This window comes from Choloepus didactylus, chromosome 12 (genome assembly GCF_015220235.1).
Source record: "Choloepus didactylus isolate mChoDid1 chromosome 12, mChoDid1.pri, whole genome shotgun sequence".
NCBI classification, from domain to species: Eukaryota; Metazoa; Chordata; class Mammalia; order Pilosa; family Megalonychidae; genus Choloepus; species Choloepus didactylus.
Genome location: NC_051318.1, coordinates 37,092,478 through 37,118,786, shown reverse-complemented (window position 1 = coordinate 37,118,786; position 26,309 = coordinate 37,092,478). Strand labels below are relative to the sequence as shown.

At 34.9% G+C, this 26,309-nt stretch overlaps 2 protein-coding genes across 6 annotated transcripts in view; one reads left to right on the top strand and one right to left on the bottom strand.

The window, feature by feature from the left end:
* Nucleotides 1–26,309, top strand: part of UBAC2 (UBA domain containing 2) — a 214,730-nt gene that overhangs the window by 37,716 nt on the left and 150,705 nt on the right. For all 5 annotated transcript variants that reach the window (XM_037800640.1, XM_037800641.1, XM_037800643.1 and 2 more), the window contains 2 exons: nt 321–440; nt 1,021–1,130. In XM_037800640.1, coding sequence (XP_037656568.1) covers nt 321–440; nt 1,021–1,130 — 230 coding nt within the window. The remainder of the gene's footprint in view (nt 1–320; nt 441–1,020; nt 1,131–26,309) is intronic.
* On the bottom strand, nt 6,169–10,627 carry GPR18 (G protein-coupled receptor 18). Its single transcript, XM_037800645.1, has 2 exons — nt 10,386–10,627; nt 6,169–7,344 (listed from the first exon to the last, which is right to left on the bottom strand). The coding sequence occupies exon 2, from the start codon at nt 7,308–7,310 to the stop codon at nt 6,315–6,317; it is 996 nt and encodes a 331-aa protein (XP_037656573.1). The 5' UTR covers nt 7,311–7,344; nt 10,386–10,627; the 3' UTR covers nt 6,169–6,314.

Sequence of the window (26,309 nt, the reverse complement as noted above, 5' to 3'; positions counted from 1 at the left end):
GTTAAATCTTAGAATAAACACATTCTTAAATTTCTTTACAGGCAGTTTTATGTTGTCTTAGTGAAAGGACATTTTCTTACTATAATATGCAAAAAAAAAATTAAGTAGCTATTGTGCTGTTATGTAGGAAGGAATTTTTAGTATGATAGATTTGAGCTCATTTCTTTAGAAAATACATGTGGTCTTCCTTTTGCATGTGCATTAATATTTTGCTTAAAATTAAAGTATAAAAAACAAAAAGTATAAAGTAAGCATAATAAATTTATTAAGGAAGAAACCCAAACAATTATTACTTTCCTCTTTTTTTAATCCCCATCTAGATTTGGAGGTTGATGTGTGGAAGAATAATTTGCCTTGATTTGAAAGATACTTTCTGCAGTAGTCTGCTTATTTATAATTTCAGGATATTTGAAAGAAGATATGGCAGCAGAAAATTTGCAGTAAGTTTTTACATATTTTACCTTTGCTACTTAGATTGTAGAAAAAAAATTATGGTTTGTCTTTTTTCTTATTCTTAAATATGTTTATTTTGTTAAACTTGGTGTTATTTATTAATATGTGATTCTATATCTGATTTGGAGCATGGACATTAACCAAAAAAAATTTTTTAATTTAAACTATTAATATAGTATAATAATAGTAATAATAATAATAATAGATGTGAATGGTAATAAAAATTTTAACTAGGACTTTGCTTTTAATACATTTCTGATCACTTAGTTTGCTTAGTGGTTTGTGTGTTACTTTCTAAAAATAAATGGTGCTATATAAAAAAAAAGAAAACAAAAAATAAAAAAAAAACAGAAATAAATGGTACTATAAATATTTCTTCAGCATAGAAGTTATGGAGCTTAGTGCATTTGAACAATGCAAGTTTGTGCCCCCATTTTGAAAAGTGTTCTAATAAAAACAAAACAACTTTAAAAATATATATGCCTGAACCGGTTCTAACTGGGTAAATAAATTAGCATATTTTTAGGAATCTTACCTCTATAATAATCTTCCTGTTTTATTTTTCAGTCATTTTTGCTGGGTTCCTGGGTTTTGTCAGCCTTGTTTGACTTTATCCTCGTTGAAGCTATGCAGTATTCATTTGGTATCGCTGCAGCCAGTAATTTGCCTTCTGGATTGTAAGTAACTCTTAAAGATTGATTTATTTTAGGAATATTTAAATTTCACTTAAAAGATTATAGTCCATGAGGGTCAGTAGAAGAATATTTTGAATTTTTAGATATAATAAAAATTGAATTTATGTGTAAAATATCCTATCTATGCTTGTATTTTCATTATGGTCTTGAAACAAATTTAATTCTACATCAACTCTTCTTTTTTTGGCTTTGAAATGCCATATTTTGAGAATTTTTAATGAACTTCCTATTTTGGTCCTGAATATAGAATTAATTTTGTGTTTTTATAGTGTGCTTTTGTCTTTATAATTTTGTGAACTAATTAAACACAAAAATACAAAATTTAATTAGATTAGATTAGGAAACAAAATAAATTTACCTGAAGTTAAGTTTCTGATGACTGAGCTTTTTTTAAAAAAAAAATTGATATTGCTTCTATACTGCCACCAAAGTTAAAACGAAGTCAGTATATAGGTTACAAGTTTGTAGTCAACCTACGATGGCCAACCTCATCCAGAGGGCATATATTTTCTTACTCTGTTGATCTTTTTTAAGAAAATGATGTATCAATATATAAAATAACTGGTTTCTAGGAGTAGAGTTGTCAGCACATATAAATTACCTTGAAACATTTCTGAATTAAGTATTTAAGACTATAATTGGGAGATGAGATACTATGAATTATAGACACTGGGTATGTAAAATTCTGTGTGTACTAACTTCAGCCTTATTTTCATTCTAAAGATAGTTTTTGAGGACCATTGGGCCATTGTAACCATTTTGATTTAAATTCACTTCAGATCCCTATTTTAAAAATTAATTGCTGTTCTAATACCTTTCGCACTTGCATTGTTAATATTTACAGTGTGGCTGCCCTTAATGGGATTTACTGAATTGAAATTGGCATGAGTGTTGACCCTTAGCTCTTTTCATAATGTATTATTCTGAATAATACTTGAGTGGAGACTGATAAAGTTCTGTGTCATAATTATCATGCAGTTTTCGTTGAGTTCCACAGCTTGTAATTGTAATTAGACTGAGAAATTTAAGTTGATTATTCTGCTATTGTGGAAAATAGTTTAGTCATCTGTAATGATTCCATGTTGATTCAGGAAAGAAGCAGCGTCAGTTTTTCCCAAAGCATTTCTTATCCAAGTCAATTCTTTTTGGTTCTGTATAAGACCTACTGAGTTATGAAAAGGTATAGATGTGTCGTGTGTTAATATTAGAATAAATTTTGGAGATAAATAGTAATATTAATTTTAATTCTTGTTTACATTGTCTCTTTGATGACTTTTTTTTTTTTTAAACCATATTTAGAGTTGAGTGACAGTAGAACCTCAATATTCATTTATTTCTTTTGGAAACCTGTTAACTGGTACACAAAAAGAGGATCAATTCAACTTAAAAAGAATTTTTTTTTTTTACTTAATTTTTAAGAGAGAAAAGCCTTTAACTATTTAAATCTCACTTTGTAGTAAGAATTGCAAATGTGAGTAAATTCAAAATTTATAGAATCCCCTTTGAAAGACAATATGAATGTTAATTACTCCACCACCTTAATAAGTATATTTCTCTCCCTTTTCAAGTAACTAAACATTACAGCATGACTTTTTGGAATCTTGACATTTTCCTAAAAATAAACTTCTTGGAGCATACTTTTTTACTTCAATAAATTAACTTTGAATTATGTGAATATATCCTTTATTATTGGTAGCAAAGTTGCCAAACTCAGGGAAGGGAGGAAACTACTCTCTTTTTAAATGAAAGTGCCTTACATTTTGCAGTATTCTTCACACTTGGTATCTTTTTCTTTGCCATCAATGCCAAATTTATCTGCTCTTTCTATTATGGTTCACTTCCTAAGTGTCATTTTTTTTTTTTTTTAACTCACCACTATCAAAACCTTCCTTATGAAGGTCACCAGTAACCAATTTCTGAAGTCAGTGGCTTAATTCTATTTGACTTTGTGATAGCACGATAAATATTTTTGATCTCCTTTTTCATGAAACAACGTGCTTATTTCAGTCCCAGCACACTACTGCTCTCTCTCTGTTCCTTTTCAATCTTACTATCTGCAGCTCTTTTCTCAAGCTTACTCCAAGTGGTTTCTTTGGATTATCTTGTCCACACCATGACTTCTTTTGTTTGTTTCCTAATTTCCCATGTGTACTACTTTTCTTATCTTTCTAGAGTCATCTTTCCTAATAACCCTTGAAAGCAAAGAAAATTCATCTTTTTCAAAAGCTTCCATTTTTTCTGGTCTTCTTTCTTTACTCTGTCCTCCTCGTCCTGTGATCCTTATTTTAGTTAATGGCATTTCTATCCACTCAGTCATCCAAGCTCCTTTTCTTATCAGTGGAGTAGAGCATTGAGTCTTTATCAATTCTAAGTCCTAAATAACTTGTTCATTCATCCCATCCTTTCTAATGCAACTGTTCCTTACCTAGATTTTTACAGTAATTCTCTAACTAATCTTCCTGTCAATTTCAAAGAACCTGTCAATTTCAATGCTGTCAGAAGTTACCTTTATAAAATACAAGTCTGGCCATGTCAGTCTTCCTTTTAAAAACCTTTGAGTCCTTATTTCCTTCACAGTAAAAGTCAGACTCTTCTGAGATGCCATCTAGGTGTCTCAAGTAGTGGGAATAGCATGGGCTTTGCCATCAGGCAGACCAGATTTAAGATTTCAGCTCTGCCACTTACTGGTTGTATTAATATTGAGCAAGTTATGTTTCTCAAGTTCCATTTCCTGAGCTCAGTTTATAGATGAATTTCCTATGTAAATTGGGGGTACTTTATACTTCATGGGACAGAAGAGAGGTTTAAATAAGCTCACTTACGCAAAGAACCTAGAGTAGTGACCCAAATACATTGATTTTCTTCTTTCCCTTCAAAGCCCTCGTAACCTGACTTCTATCAAGTCTTGCAGACCACTCCCTTGTGAGTCACTTAGCTTTCTTAACTGTTGTGTTTTTGTATTCTCATGTCTCCTTGGTTTTCTTTTTGCTCCCTGGTGCCCTTTGGCAGGATTAATTGCCCTTTTTTGTGTATTCCAGCAAATTTATGAATATCCCTCTTAGCATTTATTACATTGCTTCATCATTATCTGTGCTTACTATGCCACATTGCTAGCTCTTTGAGGGAGAAACAAGTTTTACTTTATGTTTCAGTTGCCTTACACTCAGAAATGTCTAAGGGATAACACTAATTACAGTGAAGTTCCCATCAGACTAAGGTCCTTAAATCATAGGCCCATTCATCTCTTTTTCTAGTGCTTTGCATAGAAATTGTACCTGGTATATAATAGTTGCTCATGACTTTTATTTGAAATTCAGAAAATATGACCATTAGATTTTGAAAGTTTAGGTACTTCCAGTAACTGTTGCCTATCATACATTGTCTTTATTCCCTACTATTTTTTCTTTGTTAGTATTTACGTGTGGATGTTGTATTATTTCCCAAAATCAAACTTCTCAAGAACACAGAGGAATTTTAAGTTTTTACTTATGATGTTTAAATGTATCTGATTACAATGGTGAATAAAATTATTTTTAAATTAACTGTTTTAGATTATCTATAGTTTACTTGTGAGAACCATGACATATGTTTTCACTGTGACTTTGTGCTCTCAGATTTAACTGTTACCAAGAAAGGCATTGCAGAGAGTCTGCCATTTAACAAATTACGTAAGAGTAGATTAATCTGTATTGTTGAGAGTAGGTTCTGACTGTGTATATATAAATCTACATATCAAATAAAGGAGTTATTTCTCTAGTTTTAGAAATGTTAGTTTAAAGATATTTATTAAAATATCTGATTCACTCAACTATTCAACCACAAAATTTCTGAATATTTTTCTCTTTGTGGAGAAATTGCATCTCAGTACCATCTTGTCTCCTATATTCTTAGTTATAAGAATGTTTCCATTCTGTAAGCCTGCTTGCTTTTTATTACTGAAAAATTGGTGATTGACATGAAAGTACAACTGAACATGGTTTCTAGTCCTCATTCAGTAGCTGAGCAAGTCACATAACTTCTTGGGACTTCAGTTTCTTTAGATTTAAAGTAGATTTAGATTTAAGCAATCTTCTAGTGCTAAAATTCTATTTTATGTTTAGTCTCCTTTGTGTTATGCTTTTTTTTTTTGTAAAGGACTGTGGATTTACCCATGTTAATTATATAAATTCATTTATAGCCAATGCATATTTTTGCTCCTAAGTCCCATTAGGAGTTGATCATGTTAAGAGTGATAAGGTAGTTTAGCAGAGAGGAAGTTATGGTTGAATCATTTTTGCATTTCTGTAGTATTTAGCATATTAGGGACTTTACAGATCACAGTTCAGTTGCTTTTCTTTTTAAATGGAGAGACTACTTGATTTGTTACTTTAGGGTAAATTAAGTAGCAAAGCTGGGATTAAAATCCAATGTTCTTGACTTGTGCTTTGTATACTGTGTAAAATCAATTAATCTCTTTTGTAGTGTAATGTTTAATAACCATTTGTTTTGGAGAAAGGTGTTTCACATATAGCAGAAAACTCGTGTCATAGGAATGAACTTGGCAGAAATAGAATTGCTGGTCAGGTTTCCACCATTTGTTTTAAGTCGAGTCTGATGTATCGTAAGATCTCAGTAGGTGTTGTTGAGTGACTATAGTGTATTTCCAAAAGAAAATTAAGAGTAGGGGAGGGTCAATGGGTTTGGCCTTTAATTTTGCTCTGTAGCAAGTAATGGTTATGAGTAGAACATGGTTACTTGTGTAATAATATTGGCTTTAGACCTCCAATCCTAAGGGTGAATTAGATCTAAGGAAGCGGCATCTAGATGGAAATGATTTCCTACCTTTTGATTGACATAAATGACTGACTTGCACCATAGAATTAAATCCAAAAAGTAAAGTCAGTTATTATTTAGATAAGACTTGAATATGAAACTGAAATTGGATGTTTGCCTCCAAACAATTCATGAATACATTTTATAAAAGTTTTAAAAATAAAAATAATGAATTTATTAGAATACCACAATAATGAGATCCCACAAGAGTTTTTAAAGTTTTTTTAATTTTTTTTCAGGCAAGAAGGAACTTGATAATATCATGCAGAATACCCTTCAGCCTGACCCTAGTGTAGTTGTACAGTGAATTTTAAAGATATTGGGAGGGTGAGGTGGGGAGTATCTTTCTGTCATTCATAACATTTCACTGTTTATGTTGCTTAGTGACCGTAAACTAGCTGATCGGAAACTTTTTCTGCGCACACTCCGAAGATAATTGCGGTATAGCATGACACTAATGACTCGAGCTTGAAATTGTTTTGAAACAATGTAGTAGAGAATAACATCCAGACATGTGCTGAGGTTCATGAGAAAGGTGGTAAAGGCTCCCCAGGGACTGTAACTATTTGCTTTCCCTCCCAGCATTAGGAAAGCAAAACAGATGTGGAAAGGCGTAAAGCAGACGAGCACTTGCACCACGAGAGTGACGATGATTCTTATAGACTTCTCCTTGACTTTTGGTTTCAGCTTAGATGTCCTTCCATGAAGGAGACTATGAATAATGACCAAGTAGCACCCAATCATGATGAACAGAGGTATCAGGAAAAAAAATACCAGTCGAGTGAAGTTCAGCACATTCATAGCTTTTAAGTGGATAATGTCAGAAATCTTTAGGCACGTGGCAGGGTTGGAAGCTTTATCTTGGTCTTCATTTAAAAATAGTAGTGGGATCGTCATTGTCAGAGTCATTATCCAGACTCCCACACAAGCTAGCACGGCTTTGCATGTGTTTTTAAGTTCTTTGGCATATTTTGGCTGCACAATGGCCATGTATCTGTCAGCACTAATAAAAGCAAGAAGCCATAGAGCAATACTTGGATAAAACACTGTGAGAGCCCCAAGAATGTGGCAGAAGACCTCTCCAAATGGCCATTCACCTTTTGCATAATAAAACATTCGAAAGGGTAGGCTCAGTATAAATATTAAGTCCAATAATGCCACATTCATCATATAGACAGTTACAGTGGTTCTCTTCTTGGTGGTACAACTGAAAACCCATAATGCGGTGACGTTAACGAGCACTCCAATTATGAAGATACAGCTGTAGAAGACAAGGGCAGCAATTTTGTATTCCTCTGGATGTGAGTTGTCAGAAGGAACTGGTTGATGTTGATTGCTAGGGGTAGTCATCTTATATTTTGTTGGGAGGCATGACACTTAGAAACTGAAAACACAGTTAAGAAAAATAAGAGGAATAAAATCCTTTCTTAATATAAAAATAAATGCTTAATATTCTCACATTCAGTTTGGCTTACCAGTTAATTTTAATTTTGAGAGCATTTTATGGTGGAGAGTCAATATATATATGTCTTAGTATGTATTAAGGAATTCATTCTATAGAGATTATTACTAATATGTACCAACCTATTAAAATGGTCTGGGGTATTGTAATGCAGAGGCAAATTTATTTCTTTTCTCTCTCCCCGCCCACCTTCCTTCTCCCTTTTGATTTTTTTCTATAGTGTGAAATTGGGTAGCAGTTGTTTCTATAATAAGCATTCTTTGGACTAATTGGACTGATTGATGGAAGGCCATTATGAATTTGCAGTCCTAAAAATTCGTTTGCCACTTTTTATATTCTTCATTCTGTTTAAATATTTTGTAACCCAGATTAGTAATGTCCAAATAATGAATCTTCACTCATTAAAATTTTAATATACAAAACATTTTAGAAAATTAGTAAAGGGACCATAAACCTGTTTAATTATTGAGCATTTGTGGTATTTTTCACTTGAGGGCTAGAACTTTTCCTTTTTCACTCTTATCCTCAGGGCTGACTGAGCACACAGTAGATACTCAATAACTATTTGCTAACTTGATGAGTAAGTGAAAGGTGAGGTGCCCCATAGCAGCTATTCTCTAGGTCCTCAATGGAAACTAGTGTAGTTGGCCATTAAGTCTTTTTTTTCAAGTGGCAAACCCTTCTTGACAAACCTTCTTGACAGTATTACCTTTTGTTGTTTTAAAAATACCTTATTTTAAAATATCTTGGGTCTAGAAACAGATGTCTTGTGCCATGGTCTATAGGTCAAGAACTTGACTTTTGAAACAGTGGCTGAGCTATTTTATAAAGCACGTTTGGCAGCACCTCATGCTGTCTTTCAGATTGTGTTTGCCAATGTCTTAGAAGCTGATTTCCTCCATTGTGATGGTGCACAGAAAGCAACAAGTTTCTAAGGAACTTTAAAACAATATATTGCCAGTATAACAACTTTCTATACCTTTATGCTGCCTAGATACAGAAGTTTATGTATCATTTGTCAAATTATATTTTAAAAGGAAATATCAAAGACAGGTAGATATTAATAGGAAGTTTCTCCATAATTTGCTTTGTATGCAGAAACCAATAAATTCCCATTTAAAAAAAAAGTCTATTTCTAATGGAAAGGAGTTTAGTTGTGATTGTAAATACCACTGGCCCCTTAGTGTGAAACTTCTGCCACCCATGATGCAACACCAACAATAAGTTTTAAAAATAGACTTGATATAAAGAGATGGAACATTGTGGCATCCCCATGAAATATGGAGGTGTATGAGAAGTTTCCTTCAAAAAATGTCACTTTACCTAGTGGAATGTCTCTAATTCAACTCTGAATTTCTCTTTATTAAAGATTATGGGGGAGATTAGCAGTATGTGATCAGTGGCATCATGGACTGTTTGTAATCAAGAATTATTTTGAGCACCTGCTGGTAGACAAACACAAGATATGTTCCTTCCTCCCTTCCTTCCTTCCTTCCTCTCAAAGCTAGTTTGCCAAATATATAGGTTAAATAAGATTTTGGAAGAGATTTTTCTATACTTAAAAACCTATATTTGCAGCCTTTCAGCTTGATTTCTTACCCTTTTATTTTCTGAGATATCAAGTTATCATTTATCCACATGAGCAGGTTTGCCTATCAGCTCATGGCCAGAAATGCTGTAGCTGGGTTTGTTTATCATCAATAGAATCAACATAAATGACTGTCATGAAGGCCCTTTCCCTACTTAATTTTCTTAGCATTTATGAAAATCACACTCATTAAAAAATATTTTTTCAGCATTCCGTACTGTGTCTTGACTCCAAGTGTTCATCTGTCTATATATCAGAGCTTTAGAAGTAGAGCTATTTTAGGGCACAATTCCAGTAGCATAAGAGCTCTAATATTGGTTGGGGTAAGACTGTTTCAAAATCAAGTCCATGTTTGGGCAGTCTAGCCAGAGAGAAGCCAGTTTTTTTCTGAACGCCCCAATTCATGGGGTATCCTGGACAGAGGCTTCATTTCACTGTAGCCCACTTCTCTCCAGGTGATTAAAATATTTCTAGGTAAATTTAAAAAAAAAAGAAGACAAAAAACAAAACCAAAAAAACCTCTATATTAATTAAAATTTCCAAATACTTATGACTAGAATATTAATTTCTATCAAATGAGAAAAATACTGCACAGATAAATTAAATCTCCAGTCTCATACAGAGAAGAATTTTGTAGGATTCACTCTAATTTCTAAATTTTTAAATAGTAGCATTTGTAATGTAAATGAAATTTTATGTCCTTTTTTTCTCTTTAATATATCACCAGGATCCCCTCTACCCATCATTATCCCCTAATTTTGTTACATAAATTCTATACTTAGAAACCAGTTTTGAGTAAATTTCCCCTCCTGTGCCCCAGCTGGGCTCAATATAGCCTGCCTTTATATAGCCTGTCACTAAGACTTATATTCATTTGCTTAAGTTTGAAAAAAACATGAGTGATGCATATGTTTTAAAGGCTTTACCTGTATAGGTTGTACTCTGCACACATAACCCAAAATTTTGGATAAATATTGAAAAGTGACTGGCTTTTAAGTCAACTTTTTAAAAGCTTTAGGTTCTATGATTATCTGTAGTTTTTCTTTTCTTCAAAACCAGTAGGTACATATTGTGAAACAATGTAATTGAAACCATGTGATAAAGAGTCCTAAATAAATTTATGATTTGTTACATCAACATATTCCTTAAGTTGAAAAAAGTTACATTTACTCTTAATGTAAAACATCATAGAAAATTGATGAAAAAATCATATTAGTAATGTGGAAGGATGATAGCTAACCCATTTCTTGGTCTTTCACCAACATAGTTTTGGTAATATAAGTATTATTAAAATAAAACAGTGATTTTTAAATTTAGTAATTAAAGCATTACTTCTGACAATGATCTATGATGAAGTTAATTAAATGTTGCTTACCTCCTGTCCATCAAAAAAGCTGTATTAGAGATGACCATTTTTCAGTATACCCAGTTCTGTAAAAGAGATGTCCTTGGGTTGCTTCTGTTAAAATAGCTCTTTTTGGAAATGATATATTTAAGAAATGCTATATTTCTTTTTGTTGCTTTAAAAAGTTGTTTCAACTGTAACACTTGGTACTCATTTGGCTGTCATTGCTGCTTTGTCTCTTTCAGGAAGTGCTCTGTGAAATACGGTTTTTCAGCTTATGACTTTACCCTGGATGTGGTTTTTCCCTTTCACAAGTGATTTGTTTATGAAGTCGTGTTTAGCATAAGCTCCCCTTGAAATGATGGCATATATTTAAAAGAATCGTATAAGAAGTGGAAAATTGTTTTACTTTGTATGCTTTGCTACGTTAAGTCTGCCTCATCTATGGAATTTGATATTGAATAGAAAGGGGTTAAAAGTCTGGCTTTTTTATCTTCCAAACTGTGTGACTTTGCCTAGTTACTTAACCACTTGGAGCCTCCTACTCAGTTTCCATAGTAAAATAGAAAGCATATCCATCTGATGGGATTGTGGGGACCCAAAGTGCTTAACAGAGTGCCTGGCACTTAGTAAGTACTCCTCAACAGAGTCTAACCCTCTCCTACCAAGGGATACCGTATATATCCACTTCTTACTATTTAAACATTTCTGGATGGTTTAAAATTTGGTCTCTTAGTTGTTTGCCTCTGTGTTGCATATACATTTTCCCACTTTAGTTTGCTTTATTTTTTATGTCCTGATTTTCACTTCCCTTTTCTATCATATATAAATCTAGAAATAACTTCTTTAGCCTAAATGCTACAAATGCTCAGAAAACGTCTGGGAGTTTTTATGGAATAATTTACGTATTAGGAGTATTTTAATCTAGAAAGGAAAATGAAACCAATGGAAAGGGAAGTGGTCAAATTAAGTGAGCCTACCTAGTTATATTAAATTTTTTACTTTCTCTTTTCTTAAAAAAAAAAAAATCTTCTCATTTTGCTTGTCCTAAAATTTCAAGTATTTGTATATTTGGTTATGCATGATTTGTCAACTATTTAAAAGTACATGAATTTAACTATATTTGTTTTTTTGAATTTAAGATTTTTCTTTGACAGAACAGTAGTAAATGTATGACTTCAAAAGATTTTTAAATTCTTGCCTTTGGAGATAAAGTACTTTTGATTGTTATAACCTGCCAGAATAATGTTGTAGAAACATTGGAAACACCTAGAACAGGTGCAGATGAGGGAATTGAGGCCCGGAGAGGTCCAGTGACTTGCCCGAGAACTCCGAGTGACAACCAGGTCGAGCTTCTTTAGGTGCCAAATTCAGTGTCCTCCTGTTTCTCCTCTAGCTACTCTACTGACTTCTTACATTAGATTCATTCATTAGATAGGATTTATTCATAGCTGAATTGCATTAATCAGAATTTTTTACATGTGGAATTATGTTTCACATGTAATTTGCAGATAGGAACTTCTTGCTTACAGATCCTATCTACTCTTTATCTTAATTTCATATAGCCTGTGACATGTTTTCTAAAATTAAGTACTGATTAGCTTTTCCTGTGCTATTGAAAGCAACAGATGCAGTGACACTTATAATCTTACATGAGAGATTCTTATTTCTGAATTGCCGGTCTCTCAGCCAGAGGCAACAAGGGACGAATTAGGAGATATCTATAGGCCTAGCAAGAGATTGGCGTTGATCTCTTGCTCTTTTCCCATTTATTCTACATTTCAGCCATGTGGGACCTTTTGCATTCATTCTTTATTACCTTTCACATGCTGTTCCACTGATATAACATCCCTTACCACCTCACTCCACCTCTTGACTTGGCCAGCTGTGATTTATCCTTAGATTTTCATTTTAAAGACAGCATTTTTCAAAAAAGATTTCTTGACCTCCCAAGCTGGATTGGTTGTTCACCCTATAAGGTTCTTTAGCAAATGGTACTTACCCTTATGGTAGCACATGTCTGTATTGTTATTGTATATTTACTTGTCTTTTATCCTTCACTAAATTGTGAGATCCTTGAGAGTTGGCATGTGTTACATATGTTTGTGTTTGCATATGTGTGTAAATGTATTTTTAGCTCTTGGTAGAGGGTCTTGCCTATAACAGGTATTCAATAAATATTGGTTGAATGTATGACTGAAAAAGTAGGTAAAGAAATAAAGGGGTTGGGGAGAGTAATGGATGAATTACTGAGCCCAGTGTCAGCATGAGGGACACTTTGACCAGCTTATTGTGTAGGGAACCTGCCGTCACAAGGCAGATGTGAAGACTTAGGCAAGTGGCATGGGGCAGTGGCCTCTTCCTCTGCTTTCCCCCATGATCCCTGTGGCATTCCACATCATTTTGTATGTTCCTGCTCTTCAAAATAATTTTATGTTGGAAACGAATTTTAGTGGAAAAAAAAAATCCCACAAACTGTTTGACTACAAGTAAACAATAGGTCAAGGATTAAACTTTTCAAAAAAGTGTCTTGTTTACCTTTTTCATACTTGAACTGAATGGATTTTTTTATTCAAATGGAGGGACTTATCTCATTAAGGGACCATTCATGTAGCTTTAATTTCCTCACTTATTTTGAAATATGAGTTAAAAAGAAAAATTTCTCCAGCTTACCAAAGAGGGACTTCACACATTCTCAGAGACTCTATAGGAAATAACTTGTTTTAGCTCCATTTTTTGAGTTCTGGTTTAGCTGCCAAAAGCCCAAAGGGAATTTTTATTTTAGTACTTGAGCCCTGTTTTTTTGTTTTTTTTAATGTAATTTTATTGCGATATATTCGCATACCATATAGTCATCCAAAGTATACAGTCAGTTGTTCACAGTATCATCATATAACTGTGCATTCATCACCACAATCTATTTTTGATCACTTTCATTACTCAAAAAAATAAATAAAAATAATAAAAATAAAAGTAAACAAGAACACCCAAAACATTCCATTCCCCCTCCTCCCCCCCAGTTATTCATTTGCTTTTTGTCCCACTTTTTCTACTCATCTGTCCATATACTGGATAAAGAGAGTATGAGCCACAAAGTTTTCACAATCACATGGTCACACCATATAAGCGATATAGTTATAAGATTGTCTTCAAGAATCAAGGCTAGGAGGGAGGTTAAGCCCACTTCGGGGTGGCAGGGGGGTGCAGGGTGCAAGAGCAAGAAGCCTGGCCAGAGCTGGATTCCACTGTACTCTGGGCAGGGCTAACTCCCGGCAGTGAGGCCACAGGCCCCGGAGAGATTAGAGCCAGGGGCCAAAGGCACGAGGGATGGATGGAGCCAGGAGGATGCCCCCCTGAAATGAGAGCCCAAGAGGGAGAGGGAGGCACGAGGCCTGGATGGAGCACAGATGAGATGATGTGATGTAATGGATGGACCAAGGACGTGCTAAGAAGAGCTGACAATTGAAGGAATTGTTGATGACTACTTCAAGTGAAGAAGAAAATCTTTTGCAAATAGAGAAGATAGAATTCCTTTCTGAAGACGACAAACAAGTGAAATTATATTACCTTAAACCAGATGTCCGGGGATTCATTAACATAGTAATCCAGCAGATCTGGAGAAGTTGAGAAAGTACCAGATAAATATTGAAAAGTAAGAAAGGTACAGAACCTTAGGCAAGTTGCATGGAAAGTATACCAGTACAGAACATGAAGGTTGACAATTGCACTCCATTATCCAAGAAATGCAGAAGTTTTGTTTGAAAAGCCCAGAGGATGACCGAGGAATTCAGAAGAGAATGAAAGATGTCCGTTAGAGGAGAAAATTCAGGAGAAACAGCAAAATGTCTCCAATTCCATTTAGAATCTGTAGGAGAAATTTAGAAACAAAACAGTGATGAAGAAACTTCACTACAACTTTGTTGGACCAGCTTCATGATTGTTTTTGGTGCATTTTATGGTTTATCTTAATCTCAATTGTACTAATGTTATTAATTTGCTAGTCTCCTATATATACTGCAGATTATTTATTTATCTTTGGTGACTACTTGCTATTCCAGCCAGATAAAGCTTAAAATCCTAGGAGTGCCTCCTGATTTTGCAGGCTGAATTTTTCAGGCCGCACCATGTAGAGTGGAATTTCAGGGCCTGCAAGCCTTTGTTTACCTGTGCTTTAGAAAAAACAAAACAAACATTATCTAAGGAGAATCTCAACCTGACCTTCAGCCTACCTCATCTCTTCATCTACTTCCTTAGAGAGATAGTGGGCTTTATTCGGATCCAACTTTTTGTTAGGCTTGTTAGTTTTCACAGAGAGTATCAAACCTCTGAATTGTCTGTTCACACATGTGAGTCTATGTTTAACTGATAACATGGAAAATCTGAGATAACAATAATGGTCAAGCATAAATTATCAAGCTTATTGTTTGCTCTGAGTGGTCCTGCATCTGCCTTTGAGAAGTGATGCTATAAAGAAGAGCCCCCATGGAACTTGTCATTATTTCTACTTTGAAATTGGCATTATTTCTACAGTTTTATTTCTAAGGAGTCTATCCTAAGGAAATGATTAGATTTATATGTAAAGATGCATAAAGATAATGATTATAATAGTATAAATAAAGAAATATTGGAAACTATACAAATATTCACCATTAAACATTAGTTAAAATTTTTAAAAGTATGTAACAATATGAATAGTTTGACATCATTTTTAAAATATCCTAAATATGTTCATGGACAAAAACTCCTGAAATATGTTCTGATGGGTTATAACATTAGATATGGATAAATTACCAACATAATGGTGAAAGTTGAGCCACATCATGCTTACAACTCCATGAAATTATTTATAGCTGCCTCTCATTTTTATTTAATTTTAGACATTCTAATAAAATATATATCATAAAAATTTTTAATCTTTTTTAATTAGAGAAGATTTAGGTTTCCAGAAAAATCATACATAAATACAGGTTTCCCAAATACCACCCTATTATAAACAACTTGCATTAGTGTGGTTATATTCATTACAATTCATGAAACAACATGTTTATAATTGTACCATTAACTACACACCATCATTTACATAGGGTTCACTGTGTTGTTATACCATAAAAATTTAACATTTTATTGAATTGATGTAATATGATTTAATTTTTAAGCAAATTCTAATAATGTTCTTTGTAATAAAGGAGTTTCAAGTCTTAAAAAAAAAGAATCAAGGCTACTGGATTGCAGTTCAACAGTTTCAGGTATTTCCTTCTAGCTATTCTAATACACTAAAAACTAAAAAAGCATGTCAGTGTAATGCATAAGAATACCCTCCAGAGTGACCTCTTGACTCCATTTGAAATCTCTCAGCCACTAAAACTTTATTTTGTTTCATTTCTCCTCCCCGTTTGGTCAAGAAGTCTCTCAATTCCATGATGCCAGATCCAGGCTCATCCCTGGGAGTCATGTCCCATGTTCTTGGGGAGATTTACACCTCTGGGAGTCATGTCCCACATGGGGGAATGGCAGCAAGTCCACCTGCCAAGTTGGTTTAGAGACAGAGGCCACATCTGAGCAACAAAAGAGGTTCTCTGGGGGTGACTCTTAGGCACACTTATATGTAGGCTTAGTCTTTCCTTTGCAGTAACAATTGAGCCCTGTTTTTTTTTTTTTCTTAATTAAATTCAGTTTTATTGAGATATATTCACATACTGTACAATTATCTATGGTGTACAATCAGCTGTTCACAGTACCATCATATAGTTGTGCATTCATCACCCCAATCTATTTTTGAGCATTTTCCTTATACCAGAAAGAATCAGAATGAGAATAAAAAATACAAGCAAAAAAGAACACCCAGTCACCCCCCATCCCACTCTATTTTTCATTTAGTTTTTGTCCCCATTTTTCTACTCATCCATCCATAACTGGATAAAGAGAGTATGACCCACAAGGTTTTCACAATCACACTGTCACCCCTTATAATCTACATTGTTATACAATCATCTTCAAGAGTCAAGGCTACTGGGTTGGAGTTTGATGGATTCAGGTATTTACTTCTAGCTATTCCAATACATTAAAACCTAAAAAGTGTTATCTATATAGTGTGTAAGAATGTCCACCAGAGTGACCTCTCGACTCCATTTGAAATCTCTCAGCCACTGAAGCTTTATTTCATTTGTGTCGCATCCCCCTTTTGGTCAAGAAGATGTTCTCAATCCCATGATGCCAGGTCCAGATTCATCCCCCAGAGACAAATCCCACATTGCCAGGGAGATTTCCATCCCTGGGAGTCAGGTCCTATATAGGGGGTAGGGCAGTGAGATCACCTGCCGACGTGGCAGTTCAAGAGCGAGAGGGCCACATCTGAGCAACAAAGAGGCGCTCGGGGAGACTCTTAGTGAGCCCTGTTTTTGAGTGAATATCATATAATTTAGTTAAGTCAATTTTATAATTATTAGAAAGGATGTTCCTACATTAGAGATTTGTCTATGTGATGGATAAAATGGTATTTCCTGTTTTTAACATATTTCCTTTTGACATAATAAGCCTACACAGGGAACTTATCTTTATTTCCTCACCCTAGCCTTGTGGAGAAGGAACCACTGTAGTTACTGTTCATCAGTGATTCCCAGGATAGGTGGCAGTCAACACACAGCCCAGAATAGTTAGTAGACAGTCTTCAGATAGAAGAGGAGATGAGGGAGGTAGGAGTGCTCTTAGCTAGAGTGAGAATCCTATCACTGGGCTCTAACATTCTCCCACTTCAATATTATAGACTCGTTTCCTACCCATCTCTTTCTCAAAATTGTATCTAAACTTAGTGCTCTTCTTCCATTTGTTTGTTTTTGAGGGGTTGCCTATATGTTGAATAGTCGGAGTTTCTGCATAAATAAGATTAAGAAACTATGTCCTAAATATGTTGGGGATTTTTTTTATACCAGCAATTTATAGCTATAATCTTATAGCCAAGTTAATATGAACCTCCTTTTCACTTGATTTCTTAAATTATATTATAAATTTAGTAATTCCCAAATTCCTTTTTCCAGGCAAATTTTTTGCAGTTTTAAAATTTTATAGGTGTATAGACAATCAGATAATTAATTACTTACCTGATAGCAAAAGAATATAATGTGATGACAAAACAATTGAACCCAGTATAACCAAAGATATAGCTAATTCTAGTTAAATAGATCTACATCAGCAATGAAAGTAGAGTTCCATAAAGATATTAAAGATTATCTCAGAAGGAGGCTCTTCATAGGATATGGCTTCTACATGGCAATAAAATCAGTTCTGGAGCCAGTGAAGTCCTACAAGACCCTGGGCCAACAGTTTGCAGTGTGACATTTGACTAACTGAATAGAAATCTAGTAGAAGTCAAAAGGGTTGTTGATTGAGTAGAACTCTGTAGTTGTTGTGATGTACATAACTTCCTCCTTCAAATTCTGATTTCACAATTAAAAGATGAAAATACATGGAGATAAGTAAATAGGAAAAAATACCTACTAATATAAGGAAGTAGCAGTTCAGAAGGAAGAGTGATGGTGAAGTGTCAGGACTGGTGAAGAAATCACAGAGTTATTATTGAGTTCATTAAATATAAACCTGTATCTGTGTGTATGTTGATGATTTTAGTATACAAACATCTAGAAGGCTGTTGGGTTAAAAAGAGCTATATAGGTTATTATCTCTTCCATTACTCTTATTTGTATTAGCAAAAGTAATCAGGCAGTGTTCCAATGCTTTACATGTGTGATCTAATCTTCATGCAGATAGCAAAAGTATATTGAGGACACAATAGTAATACAAGTGGTGCAACCAACAGATTGGTCATGATTCTCAGATTTTATGCACTTTCTGTATTTTGCATTATGATATTTTACTTTGTTTTAGTAATTTTCAGTTGCAGTTGGTCTTAATACAGAATAAATCTTCTGAGAGAGTGTACTGTTTTTTCCTCTCCCAGTTTGTCACTAATAAATTGATATTCTAAAGGAAAGATATTGTAGCTGAATTCTGGCAGCCTATAAATTTAACTTTGATGCTTAGGCAAATCTCTGCCATTCACTACTTACTGGTCCTTGGGCATATCTCTTTCTGGTTCATTGAAAAAAGGGAAATAATAATCTGCCTGAGTAAGGAACTGGGCCAGGAGTTCTTGAGGTCCCATTCAACTGATCATGGACTCATGAAATGTTAAATTGAAGATGGCTTTAAAATTCAGTTTTAACTCCTTCATTTTATATTGGGAAAACTGAGTCTCCAAAAAGGTAAAGTTATGTAGGCAAAGTTAATGACAGAACTGGGTCAGGAAAAACTGGACTTTTGAACCATGGTTCTAAGACTAAAAAGTAATTTTTTAAAAATTTAACCTACTTGGAATTTCATTAGTTGGTTGCTATTTCTTGAGAGTGTATATGGTCTGGTTCAAAATTAACATCTCAAACTTTAGTATGCATCAGAATCAGTTAGCATTAGTTAAAATGCAGGTTCCTGGGCCCTAGGGAACATGATCCATGTGTTTGGGGTGTGGCCTGGGAAACTATATTCTTTCAAGTACCCCATGTGATACTGTGCTGGTATCTATGACCCACACTATTAGAAACTGCTTAAGGTATAGTTAGAAGTTTGGGAGTTAAGCATGAAGAGAAACACACAGTTGAGTAGATCATCCAAGTCAAGAACTGGTTCAACAGAAAAGATTAATATTCATGATAAATCCCAAGTGATACCAATCAAAAAGAGAAAGAGGGGGAGGGAGGTAGAGAAGGGGAGAGGGAAAATGATAGAGGGGACATCACTACAGATCCTTCAGACTTTAAAAGAATAATGAGGGAATGAGACTTCTTTAGCATAGCTTCTCCCCCACCCCCTACTCTGTTGTTGGCTATTAGATACCTACAAATGGAATAATTGCAAAAAAGGACCAGGTCTGGGCCCTTCTGGCTCTTGGCTCACTTACACAGCACACCCTTCCTGGCATATCAAGATAAATAAGAGGGAACATCTATTCTAATTCACCTTAATCCCTTCCATGTGTTCTGAAACTTGGTTTTCTGGCTTTCTAAGCCATCATATGATCCCTGCTTTTGAACATTTTGCTTCTGCTGTCCCATCAGTCCTCTACACCAGGTGTCCCCACATCCTACAAATTTTTTTCTTTTAAAAATCAGTGTGTGATTGTGAAAACCTTGTGGCTCACACTCCCTTTATCCAGTGTATGGACAGATACGTAGAAAAATGTGACAAAAAGTAATTGAAAAATAGGCTGGGAAGTGGAGTATGGGATGTTTTATGTGTTCTTTTTTACTTTTATTCTTGTTTTTATTTTTTTATATCTTTGGAGTAATGAAAATGTTCGAAAATTGATTGTGGTGATGAAGCACAGCTATACAATGATACTGTGAACAATTGATTGTACACTGTGGATGATTGTATGGTATGTGAATGTATCTCAATAAAACTGAGTTTTAGTTTCAGTTTTAGTTGGCTAGTTTTAGTCAAGCATTTGGAAAAATTGCAATGATGTATTATATACTCTTTTCCTGAACTCATTGATAGTTAGTATTTGGCCAAATTTGTTTTGCGTGTGTCTCTCTTTCAATATGTGTGTATATGAACATGTTAGCATTCTTTTAAACTATTTGAGAGTAAATTATGGGCACTGTGATTCTTTACTCCTAAGTACTTTAGCATATGTCTCCTAAGAACAAAGATATTCTCGTAGTCACAGTACAATTACCGAATTCAGGACATTTAACATTGTTTCAATATTATTACCTAATATGTACAATTTATATTCAAATTTTGCCAATTATCTCAATAATGTCCTTTATAGCACTTCTTTTGCAAACCGATCATACACATTGTATTCAAGTGTCAGGTCTTTCCTAAGCCAGTGTTTCTTAACCTGCTTTTGACCATTTTTATTTTGCTGTTTCATGAACCCTTTATAATCTTGAACTATGAGACTAGCTTCTAAATATAGCTGTATGAGACAATCCAGCCTTGAGTAGGACAGCCCCTGTGTCCTGCCCTGTGGCTGGGGCAAGCGAGCAATGGATTTACCTTTCATGGATTGCCCACAGTGGCCGTGAGGGTTGCCTGCCTCATTCAGTAGCAGCAAAGGTTGACCTTAAAGCTGAGCCCACCTTTGAGCTTGTCTGTCCTTGACAGTAAATTGACAGCAGCAAGCAAAGTGCCTCCACAGACTGAGCACTGTAGGGAAAACTTACCATGAGCAGAGTAAACATTGCCTTGGACTGCTGAAAACAGTCTTTCTAGTAGAGAAACCATGACATTGTGGCACATGGTGCAGAACTCACCAGCAGAGCATAGATTCTAGAGGAGAGAAGTGTTCTCTAGTTCAGGTCGCAAACATGCTTCGGTGGTAAGAATACAGTTCTTCCAGCAGTGACCACAGGTGCAGGATGTAAACAGGTCGCGTCCGTCAAAGAACCAGTCTAGCGGAGTGCAGATAGCCTTTTAAACTAAATATATAACCTCCTCTAAACCCAGGGAAGCTGCTGTCTCCAGAGAGGTCTCAGGGAGCAGAATAATCCTCTGGACAGTATGTGTGTACAGTATGTGTGTGTAATAGATGACACAGCCTTGAAGAAATGAAAATAAAGTGGTGCTATATCATACTGATAACCTTGAAAATTACCCCAAATTGACAGATTTTTAGAAAAATTTACTTTATGGAAACTGACACAAGAAGAATGGTAATAATCCTTCGAGTATTAAAACAATTTTAATCTATAATTAAAAACCTTATCACAAAGAACATTCATGCCTCACATCACTTCACTGGTGCGCTCTGCCTCACAGTTAAGGGAGAAATAATACTGAGAAAGAAAGAATGCCAATCTTAAGTAAATTCTCCCAAAGAATAGAAAAAGAGAAAGCATTCTCCAGCTGCTTCTATGAGGCAAGCTGTAACCTTGATAGCTAAACCTGTTAAGAATTTCCTGAGACAGAAACATTACAGACTGATCCTTATACCTGACCATAGATGCAAAAATCCTGGACATTATTTTGAAAAGCAAATTCAGCAGTATACAAAAAGGAAAATATATCACAACCAAGTTTTATATGTTTCAGGAATGCAAGGTTGGTTTAACATTGAACAGCAATGAAATTCATGAAATTATAAGAATTAAGGACATTACCATATGATCATGTAAATATGTATCTGATAAACTTTAATATCCATTCATCATTTTTTTTAAAAAGTAACAGATTAGGACTAGATGGGGCTTTTCTTAACCTGATAAAAGATTTCAAGAAAAAGCCTACAGCTTAATGGGGTGATGTTGAAAGCTTTTCCTTTGGGATTGGGAACAAGATAAGGATATGCATTTTTGCATCTTTTTTTCAATGTTGTACTTGAGATCCTAGCCAAAGGAAATACCACCACCACCCCGCTCATTAAATAGATAAATAAAAGATAAAGGATTGGAAAGTAAGAAATTGTCTTTATTCACAGATATGATTGTATATGTTGAAAATTTAGATGAATCTACAGATAAATTTTAATAATGAGTTTAGCAAGTCGATGGATGCACAATAAATATTTAAAGATAATTGTATCTCTACATATCAGCAAGTAGTAAATGGAAAATTTTAAGAAGATACGCTGTACAATAGCATGAAAAACTTCTAACTACCTAGTAATAAAGACCATAGAAGATATATAAGACCTCTATGCAGAAAATTATAAAACATTACGGAGAGAAATTAAATGGACCTGACTTAATGAAAGAATATGCCATGTTCATTGATTTGAAGACTCAATATTGTCAAGATGTTACTTTTCCTCAAATTGATATGTAGATCAATGCAATTGAAATCTCACAAGTTTTAAGTTTGCTTGTTTGTTTTTGGTGGGATTCAACAAGCTGATTCTAAAATTTATATGACAGAATAATGGGCTAAAAACAGGAAGGTACCCTAGAGGAAGAACAAGTAGGGAGGATTTGCACTGCCAGACATCAATAGTTATTTATAAAGATTCAGAAATTAACACACAAAGGATAAATAACAGATGAAATAATTAATAAGTAACAGACCCATGCATATGTGGATATTTGACTTATGACAAAGGTGGCAATACAGAGCAATGATGAAAGAACAGTCTTTAGAAAGTGGTACTATGTCAGAGAACCATAGGGAGAAAAAAGTAAAACCTGAACTCTAATACCTTACACAAAAATCAATTCCAGGTGGATTGTAGATGTAAATGTGATACACAAAGCAAAATTTTTAGGAGATAATGTAGGAAAATATCTTCATAACCTTGATATAGGAAAGGATTTATTATATAGGATTTAAAAAACACTACTTGTAAAGGAAAATTTTGATACATTTGATTAAATTAAAATTCAGAACTTAGTATCTTTCTGCTTCAAAAGATAATATTACGTGTGAAGAGGTATGCCAAGTCATAGGGTTGGAAAGATTTTACAACACATATAACTGACAAAAGGCTTATATCCAAATTATACAAAGAAACCAAACTCCAAATCAATAAAGCAAACAACAAAAATAGAAGAATGAGCAAGAGACTTGAATAAGCACTCAAAAATGAGTATATCCATATGGTCAGTAAACACGTAAGTATGCCCAACCTCATAAATAATCAGGGAAATGAAAATTAAAACCACAGTAAGATATTATTACTCACTTACCAGAATGCCTACAGTGAAAAAAAGGCTAACAGCTTGCAGTTTAAAGCAACCAAGAACTCTCATACATTGCTGTGAGAGCTTAAATTTGGAAAACAGTTTGATGTTAAGTACTAAAAAGAAGGTACACATACCTCAGATTCCACTGCCAGGTAATATAATCAGTAGAAATGCAAGTTTGTGTGCACCAGGAAACATGAACAAGAATGGTCATAGTAGCATATTCACAATAGTCCTGAATTAGGAGCGACCTTAAGGTTCAACTGTAGAATGGATAAATAAATTGTGCTATAGTTACACAGTGGAATTCTATTCAGAAATCAAAATGAATGATGTACAAGTCACATGCAACAATATGGATGAATCTTGCATATAAATAGCAGAAAAAAAGCAGATAGGAAGGAACCCATACTGTGTGATTCCACTTATATAAAGCCAAACTAAAATAAAATATTTAGGGATTGATGCTTTGGTGGTAAAAGCCTTTTGGTGGGTTGCAGGAGCATGTAATAATAAGGAGGGGGCACCAGGAGAGCTTCCAGAATGTTGGCAAGATCTATTTATTGACCTAAACACACCGATGACACGAGTGTTTGTTATGTGTTAATTCATTAAGCTGTATATTTTTGTTTTGTCCTTGTATCAGTAAGGGTCTCAATAGGAAACAGATGGCACACTTAAATTAGAATAATTCAAGGAGGGCTTGTTTATTAGGGACTAAGGATGAAAGAGAACCTTTGTCAGGACTTTGGGACTATTGCTGCAGGACCCTTAGGCCCAAAGAGATCAAGGGAGGGAGAGGCTGTGGAATCTGGAAGGAGAGGGCCCTGTAGGTTCAGCTGTCTTGAGAAGATTAGTGACTTTCTACTGAGGGACAGTAAGCCTGAAGCAACCTTCAGGAAGGAACCAGGGGAATAAAAACCCTGGCTCTTCCACCCCTGAATCTCCTGTAGGCTCTGCGTAGGCAGTTTAGATGGTATCTGTAGAGATCAGTCTCAGGGTAGGGAAGAGAAGCAATCTGGTTTTCTAGTATACTACACTTTTCTGCCTGTGTGTTACAATTTATATTCAAAAAATTTTTTTAAAGAAAGTCTGAGCTTTGCAACTGGTGAGAACTGAATTCAGATTACACTTCTGCTTCTTGCAAGCTATTTCCATGAGTATTTTTTTTTCTTTAAACACCTTCAGCCTCGATTCTTATCTGTGAATTGCATCATAACTGGTAAGGTAGAGGGAGTTATGTAAAGTACATATTATAAATACCTAATATTAATTTTCCTTGTCTTTCTCCTGTCTGAAATGTCCCCTTTCTTATTTGCTGCATATTTAAATTATTTCCTGTTTTTGGTCTGGGAATGGAAAACAGTGGATGAGAACTGCCTATACCACTAATTAATTGAATTATCTAAAACAAGTTATTTACTTTCTCTGGTAATTACCTAACTGGAAAAAAGGGGAAGTTGGACTAAGCTTTCTCCAAGGGTCCTTCCACTATGGCATTGTATATTTCTAAGGGATTCTTTCTCAACTCTTTTCAATGCAGTGAGTCTTTTATTTTTGGTCTCTTTCATAATTTTTTTAAGACATGTGGATGGGAGCCAGCAAGATAGGACCTGTGACTCTTTGCCCTCATTTTTCTGCATGGAAATCTTTTTGTTTTTTTTTTAATTCAGTTTTATTGAAATATGTTCACATACTATACAATCATCCACGGTATACAATCAGCTGTTCACAGTACAATCATATAGTTATGCATTCATCACCACAATCTATTTCTGAACATTTTCCTTACATCAGAAAGAATCAGAATAAGAATAAAAAATAAAAAAGAACACCCAAACCATCCCGCCCATCCACCCTATTTGTCATTTAGTTTTTATCCCCATTTTTCTACTCATCCATCCATATACTAGGTAAAGGGAGTGTGATCCACAAGGTTTTCACAATCACACTGTCACCCCTTGTAATCTACATTATTATACGGTTGTCTTCAGGAGTCCAGACCACTGGGTTGGAGTTTGGTAGTTTCGGTTATTTACTTATAGCTATTCCAATACATTAAAACCTAAGAGGTGTTATCTACATAGTGCATAAGAATGTCCACCAGATTGACCTCTCGACTCCATTTGAAATCTCTCAGCCACTGAAACTATTTCATCTCATTTTGCATCCCCCTTTTGGTCAAAAAGATATTCTCAATACCACGATGTCAGGTCCAGATTCATTCCCGGGAGTCATATCCTGCGTTGTCAGGGAGATTTACACCGCTGGGAGTCAGGTCCCACATGGGGGGCGGGCAGTGAGATCACCTGCTGAGGTGGCTCAGTTGGGGGGGGGGCACATCTGAGCAACAAAGAGGTACTCAGGGAGAGACTCTTAGGCACAATTATATGCAAGTTTAGCCTCTCCTTTGCAGTAACAAGTTTCATAAGGGCAAGTCCCAAGATAGAGAGCTTGGTACATCAAACCGCCAGTCCCAGTGTTTGTGACAACATCAACACCAGTCCAGGTGAGGAAGTCAAACACTTCTGCACCTTCCCCCAGCTCCTCAGGGTGAGGTGGGGGTGGGGGCTGTAAATATATTTTTTATTCTCTGCCCAAATTACTTTGGGATGTGTCACTATTTCAGTCTAACCTATACTAACCTACCATATCTCACTTCCTATTCCAAGTTCCATGTAATTGTGGTGTTTGAACAAACTGACTGTAGAGTTATACTGTTTAGAAAATATAGATCCTGCACCAAATAGACATCTCTTCCCCTTGTCTCACGTGGAATTTGAGGTTTTAAAACATAGTCAGTTTCAACCTTTACCCTTTGGCCCAGTTTGCCCTAGTCTTAACCAGATCTGCTTCATTCATATCACTAATTGAAGTCTGGGCTCTTTTTCAGCTTTTTATAAACAGTTGCTGTATGCGCTAATACTGACAAGTATTAGCAAGCTAGAGCTTGCTCTGAGTTTCAGGTGTCTCAGAGATACACATTCTTCTAGAGACCAATCAGGTTATACACTAAGGGATCAGCATCTCAAAGTTTAGAGATAGGCATTACAATTCAGGAATATAGTTGACTGCTGTAAGAGCTTACAATCTAGGGACCATTACAATAATCATGTCCACATTAGGCTATGTTCTAAGATTCAATTCTGAGTTTACACATTGTAGTTAGTCCATATTGGTGAGGCATTATAGTGTTTGCCTTTACTTCTGGTGTACTTCACTCAAATACTGTGTACAGGATCCATTCACCTCGTTGTGAGTCTCACAGCTTCACTCCTTC

Bases quoted from the DNA above. Each gene is read 5' to 3' on its own strand.
- GPR18 (XM_037800645.1), bottom strand. From the start codon at position 7,310: ATGACTACCCCTAGCAATCAACATCAACCAGTTCCTTCTGACAACTCA.